Below are 6,854 nucleotides of genomic sequence, written 5' to 3'. Positions count from 1 at the left end.
GTCGAGGGTGTCAGGGAAGCGCAATGATGCCTTCACCGTGTAACCCATCGCTTCCTGCAGCCTTGCCCCTGCGTCCCCCTGCATCCCATCTCCATGCCCCTAATCAGTCACTCTGCATCCCATCTCTGCACCCCTGGCACTGCCCCGCAGCTCGACTCTGCGCGTCCTGGGGGACAGGATGGTGGCCATGCTCATGGTCACAGCCCCTGCTGGAGTCACACCACCGCTCCCAGAGCTGCTGCTCCTGCCCGGCACTCCCAGGAGTGATGGATGCAGCCAGCACCTGCACATTCAGTGGCTGCAGGTGGGAGCAGGAAGCGACCCCGGGCACCCCAGCTCACGGCTGCAAGGGGCTTTGCCTGGTGCCAGTAGGTAAGTGGGAGCAAGGAGCCGTCTTCTCCACGTGAATGTGGGGCTGGGAAGGGGACACGGTGCCCAGGTGTGTGTCAGAGCAGGGCGGAGGCCCCGTCGGCCCAGTGCCACCCTCGCCCAGCTGTTGGGAAGATCCGTAGGCCTTTGTCCTCTGGTCTGCGGTGCCAGCGCTGGGCTGAGTGCTTCCCGCTCATCCTTGCGCGAGTGCCGCTGGCCACACCCCACCAGGCTGGCGCTCCCACCCGAGGTGGCTGTGACCCATCGGTGACAAACCCCACTCCTCCCAAGTGATAGGACAGCCCTGCCTCGGTGCAGGGGTGCAGTGGGTGCTCCCTCCCAGTACTGCTTCCCCAAGCCCTGAGCTTTGCCCACGGGTCTGGGGGCTCAGCCCCTGCCCTCCGCCCAGTGCCCTGCAAAGCTGGAAAAGCCCCGGTGAATAGGGGCTCCAGGCAGGACAGGGTGGGGTGCTGGCAGCCTCTTGCCACCCCCTTCCTTCCATTCCCATCCCTTCCCTCCCCCGGGGCCAACGCTGTGATTCAGCCTCTCAGTTTCAGTCCTCACAGCCAATTTCCAAGCCGAGCGGGAGCACGGCAGGGAGGAGCGAGCGGCCACACGCTGCCCGACGCCTCGTGCCTAGGACTGGCACAGGCTTGTCAGCACCAACGGCGACCCCCAGTGGGCCCCAAAACGCCCTGATGCAGGCAGGAGGGCGGTCATCCCACCCTGACACCCCCCACCTTCATCGGGAGATGCAGGCTGCACCCTCTGATCCTGGAGCAGGATGATGCACCCGCAAGGAGCACTGTCACAGCGATGCACCTCCAAAACACCCATCAGGTCATGTATATCACACCCCACAGACCCATACGGGGTAGGACACACTGCCCTCTAGCCCCCTGCAGCTCCCTACCCCACCTGACAGCCTCCCCTGCACAATCGGGGGGTCACGGATCCCCATAAGGCTCCCAGTGTGCTTGTGGCCCCCTCAGGGAACCCACAGCCTCACAGGAGCCTGGCTGCTCTCATGGCCTCCATGGGTCCCCAGCCCCACAAGTTCCCCCCAGGTCACCTGTGGGGACATCCAGGCTCAAACTCATTCCTTCCTCTCCCACAGCAGGGCCTCTCCCACCCTGAGATTCTGGATCCCATGGTGGCAGCACATGGAAGGTGGAGCCAGCCATGAAAAGACCAGTCTGGATTTTATTCAAAGTTCAGCACCAGTAAATATATAAAAAGAGCAACTGTGCAAGAGGGGAAATCTTAAATTAACGGAGCTTAAGGCTAGAGAGGGCTGGTGAGGCAAAAATTCAAGGCACAGGCAGGGCACGGGCACCACAGCCTCACCGGGCTGCAGCCCTGTGGTGACACACGGACGTGGCACACCGGGAGCCCCCTGTAGCACCAGGCCGAGGAGTCCAAGGGGACCTGGGCTATGGGAGCTGGCAGATTGCCTGGGAGGCCGGAGGAACAGGAGCAGGACCCTCAAGGAGCCTCGGGGAAGGGGCAGGACCAGCTCCAGCAGCACCGTGCATTGCTCCCAGAGTAGGGGCAGCCCCCTAAGCCCCTCAAGACAACACAGAGGTTGATCCTGATGCATCGTCCACAGATCCTGGGGAGCAGCTGACGGACACAAAAAACCCCAGTGCTGTGGGGCATCACTGCTGGTCAGGGCTCCTGGGGTATTGGGGGCAGGGGTGGCCCAGGGGAAGCTCCTGGGCAGGCAGGGAAGTTCGGGGCTGCTGGTGTTCCACTGATGGGAAGTGGGCTGTGCCAGGGCAGCAGACATCCAGGTGGCAAAGGCAGCCCTGCTGCAGCATGCTAGGCAGGATCGGCCCTTCCCCACGAGTCTTTCTACCAGTGGCTGGGAGGAGCCCAAAGCCCGACATTCCCGAGATGGCATCACAGAGCCACCACCATCCAGCTCAGTTGGTGCCGGGTGCCCCTTCACCTGGCTCATCACAGGATCTCTGCAAACAAGGAGAGTTTGGTGGCACCAGGGATGTGGGCAGCAGACCCCCCCACCCTACAGCACGGCCCCCAGCCCTGCTATCAAGAACCTTGGTCATCTTTGTCTCCTTTGGTCTTGGGCTCCTGCCACCACTCTGCGAAGAATCCCTCCTCGTAGTCACCTTCGCCCTCGAACTCGCCATCAGAGGGCAGGTCCAGCACCTGTGGGCCCTCACCGCCATCCACCTCCATCTGCAGCACGGAGGGCAGGAGGAGGCAGGGGGGCTCAGTGGCCTCATCCGCAGTCTCTGCTCCAGGGCTGGTTTGAGGGGTCAGACCCCCCCACCTGAGGAAGGTCCCTGCAGCACCCACACACACCACCCAGCACCCCCATAAGCACCCCCTTAAGCACCCATCGGGGCCATCAGGTACCTCGTCATCATCCTGCAGGTACTGCCGGGCGAATTCCAGCATCTCCTTCTGGGCGGCCGTCTGGTTGTGGTACCGCACGGCTTCCTGGGCACGGCGGGGGGAGAGCGGCTGTGTCAGGTGCCGGTCAGCACAGAGCCAAAGGACGGGGGGCTGGGGGGTCCTCACCGGCCGTGGCTCGAAGTCCTCCTCCCGCAGGCGCCACCGCTCGCGGTGGAAGCGGTAGTAGACCAGGTTCTGCTGCATCACGGTGTCCCCCGGGTCGAAGAGCATGTAGCTGGAGACGCTGCGCACCGCGTCCTGCACATCGTTCACTGCGGGGAGCAGCGCCAGGTGACACAGGGGTGACATCCCTCCCGGGGCCCACAGCACCCCGGGTGCCCCGGGGCACAGTCCCCTGCTCCCGCTGGCACTCACGCTTGTAGTAAGCGAACTGCAGGTAGTGGTACATGGTGGCCACAAACTTCTCCACAAAGTAGCCACCCACGTTGGGAGTGAGCTCGGTCTCGCAGTCCACCTTGCATTGCAGCACGCTCACAAAATGGTCTGGGGGGAGATGTCAGGTGCTGCACCCCTGATCACCTCCCCAAGTCTGCCGTCCCCCAGCCCTCCACTACCTGCGATGGCGGGGTAGAAGTCCTTGAACTCCTGAAGCTCGTAGGCGCCCTCACAGCCAGCCAGACAGTCCTCGTACGCCTTGTAGTACTCGGCCAGTGCCTGCTCCATGTCGGCTGCGCTGCTCCGGAAATCCCCGTTGTTGTACAGCTTCACTGACCGCACGAATATCGGCTGCCGAGGACCACTGCTTAGTGAGGAGAGCCGCTTCCCTCGGGGTTTGGCAGGACCAGGTGTGCTCCAAGCCCTGGGGAGCTTCTCTCCTGCCCCAGCCCCATCCCCATCCCCTCCTTACCTCATAGGGCTGAGCTTCCAGGTCGACCAGGTATTCATCCACATCCAGCATCGTCCTGTAGTAGTTCAGGTACCTCAAGGTCATCTCATGCTTGGGGTTCTTTTGCAGGAAGGTGTGGGCAGCAGACACAGCTTTCTCGATCTTATTTGACTGTGGAGGGAGGAGGAGCTGATGCAGAGACCTGAGCCAACGCTGCAGCCAAGGGGGCCTCAGCACTCAGGCAGACCCCTGGGCTGCAGGACAGAGGAGTGATCCTTGTGAGGAGCAGCCCTGAACCCACAGTGCACAACTGTCTGCTGGCAGCGATGAACAGACAGGATCTCGGAACAGGGACATTGCAGGTAACTCCAGCCACACCAACCTCCCCATCTGTGCCCATGTGGGCGCAGGGACAGCTCGGCCCCTCATGGGCCCCCACATCCAACCAAGAGTGATCCATGTGGTGTGAGGTGGATCCACATGGTGTGGGTTTGACCCACACATCCCCTCTTCTCCAGCACTGCCACCAAACCTGGCCAGCCACCCCTGCTGCTTTATGGGCTCTCAGGTTGAAGCTTCAGGGGAGTGAGACAGCAGGGAGGGGGGTGGTTTGGATGACCCATCCACGAAATGGGTTTGGGCCAGAGCAGCAAGAGGAAAATGCATTAAGGATGAAGCCAGGCTGTCCCTCGCTGCTGCCAGGTGAGTGGGGCTGCAGCACTGAGCGCTAAAACAGCACCCACAGTGGCAGGCAGCCAGGGACCAGGACTCTGACCAGGGGACTGTCCCCTGCCAGAGACACTCTGGCCAACACATGGGCACCCCAGGGGGATGCCTTATGAAACCTCCCTCCACAAAACCTCCCTCCACAAAACCTCCCTCCATGTCCGCACTATGAAGCTGAGCAAGTCCTTCTTCCTGATGGAGCATCCAGACACGTGTCCCATCACAATGACAGAGGCACTGGACCCTCCAGCTCAGGCCCCTCAGCTGGGACAGCCCCTGTGCCCTCTCCCCAGGCAATGCTCTGCCTGCTCAAGGAGACCTTGGAGGACCAGGGCAACACAAGGTGGGGTAGAGAGACACAACCACAGGGGCTCCCCAGTCATGGGTACACCCCTCACGTTCTGCCTGATGTGTCCCAGATGATGCTGACGTGCCACGGCTCAGGGGCAGGATGGAGGAGCTGGTGGGGAATGCCAGATGGGGAGGGAAGGAAAGGGGAAGCACCTGACAGCAGGGTGCAGGATGGGGGGAGCAGGGTTCAGGGGGCGCAGGGATAGAGGGGAGTGGGGTTCAGAGGGCGCAGGCTGACAGTGTAGGATGGGGCACAGGATGGGGATGCAGGATGGGGGTGTTGAAGAGGAGGTCTAGGATGAGGGGCACAGGATGAGACACGGGAAGGGGTGTGCCCAATCGGGGGCAGAGTGGAGGGGTGCAGGATGCAGGGGAAAGGTCAGAGTGGTGCAGGATAGAGGAGCAGGACCCCCCCCCTCCTGCCCCCTGCCATTTGCATCGCCTCACCTTGAAGAGCGCGTAGTGCAGGTACTGGTAGGGCTGGCGGCGCTGGAAGTCGCGCAGGGTCTGCGCGGGGGGGTAGCGCAGCTGGAACACGGGCAGCTCACGCTTGCAGGCGCGCAGGCAGCCGGCGCGGAGCAGCAGCCGCTCGAAGAGCCGCAGCTCCCGCTCCCACTCCCACGCGGGGTCCCGCTCCCCGCGGGGCTCCTCGGCCGGATCCTCTCCCGCCGGGGGCTCCCCGGCGCAGCGGCGGTGGCAATGCGCCTCGCTGTCCCGCAGCAGCCTGTGGAGCCGCAGACTGGCCTCCAGCCCCTGAGCGCTCTCCGCCCATTGCGCATCCGCGTACTGCTCCAGCGCCCGCGCGTAGGCGCGCTGCAGCGGCTCCAGCGCGGCCGCGGGGAACCCGCGCACGCTGTACTGCTCGTACTGCGCCGCGCACAGCCCCGCCGCCAGCACCGCCAGCAGCAGCGCCGGCAGTGGACCCGGTACCGGCACCGGCACCGCGCCGCCCATCCCCGCTGCCGCGCACTGCCCGCGAACCGCGCAGCGTCCCCGCACCGCCCCGCGCAGCGCTCCACGCCGGGCCCCGCGCAGGGGGCGGGCGGCGGGGTGGGCGGTGCGTGGCGGGCGCGCAGGGTCTTAGTGCGGCTCCGCCGGCCCCGCGGGGTGCGCGCAGGGGCTGCGCGGGGCGCTCGGGGGGTGCCCGGCGCTGCGCACCACTGTGTGAGTTCTTTCAGTGGCACCGTGCGCGGGCGGGCCCCTCCGGGCCGGCGGTGCCCGGAGGTGTCCCCGCCGCTGGCCGGTGCCAAGCCCGAGGCCACACGCCCTGTGCCGTGCCAGATACCGGCCCCAGAGCTGTCCCATGCCAGGCCTCGGCATGGCCACACTGGCCCCTGCCCAAACCCAATGCTTTGTCGCTGGCTGGACGGTGGCACGGAGGGATGGATGTCACAGCGCGGGGCAGGAGCCAAGACGCTGCTGAGGTTTCTGCCTGCGGAGCAGAGGCTGTTGGCAGTGCCCAGTGCCACACACGGCTGTGGTGCCACCACTCCTGTCAGCACTCACTTGGTGCAGAGTGAGGCCCTGACCCCGTGCCATGGGGAGAGCCCCGAGTTCCCTCAGGCTGCTCCAGGCAGCGCTGAAGTTGCTCAGCCCCGGTGGGGTGTGTTGGGGGGCTGCAGAGCACCCCGGGGCTGAGCTGAGGGAGCTGGCAGTGCTTTGCTGGAGCTGTTGCTCTCACTGGTAGCACTGAGCCCCAGAGGAGCTGGGTTGGGGTTTGGGTTCAGGTTCAAGGCCTGTTGCATTTCTCACCTGGCACTTGCCAAAGGCTCTTGCCACGGGACCTGTTTCCTGCTGATGGATTTGGGGAAGCAGGGATGTGTGGGCAACACCTCCGTGAGCCTTTGAGGCTATGTTTGTCTGGGAAGGACTGCTAGGAGAGTTTCACTTTTTAAATCATTGCCATTCAGTAAAGGCTCTGCCAGCAGCAGACTCGTTATTAAAACACTTACTTCCTTTTATTTACTCTCCCGAACTGCTGAGACTGGGCAGCAGCATCTTGGGTCAAGTGCAATGACCTGGCAGCGGCAGAAGGAGGAAGAGAAGGAGGAGGAGACACAGCAACTCTAGGACCTGGGGCCAGGCCGGGCCTGCAGCCGCACAGCCGCTCCCCAATGCCTCCGTCAGCTTTTCCTTTGGA

General features: G+C 63.9%; 1 protein-coding gene across 1 annotated transcript; it reads right to left on the bottom strand.

Moving 5' to 3' along the window:
- Positions 1-1,552: 1,552 nt before the first annotated feature.
- P3H4 (prolyl 3-hydroxylase family member 4 (inactive)) lies at positions 1,553-5,699 on the bottom strand. Its single transcript, XM_048317091.1, has 8 exons — positions 5,162-5,699; positions 3,659-3,808; positions 3,366-3,537; positions 3,166-3,294; positions 2,917-3,062; positions 2,752-2,835; positions 2,430-2,571; positions 1,553-2,339 (listed from the first exon to the last, which is right to left on the bottom strand). The coding sequence occupies exons 1-8, from the start codon at positions 5,666-5,668 to the stop codon at positions 2,329-2,331; spliced, it is 1,341 nt and encodes a 446-aa protein (XP_048173048.1). The 5' UTR covers positions 5,669-5,699; the 3' UTR covers positions 1,553-2,328.
- Positions 5,700-6,854: the final 1,155 nt, after the last annotated feature.

The sequence above is a fragment of the Corvus hawaiiensis genome, chromosome 1 (assembly GCF_020740725.1).
Source record: "Corvus hawaiiensis isolate bCorHaw1 chromosome 1, bCorHaw1.pri.cur, whole genome shotgun sequence".
Lineage (NCBI taxonomy): Eukaryota > Metazoa > Chordata > Aves > Passeriformes > Corvidae > Corvus > Corvus hawaiiensis.
The sequence above is the reverse complement of the archived record's forward strand: the minus strand, read 5'-3'. Positions and strand labels throughout refer to the sequence as shown.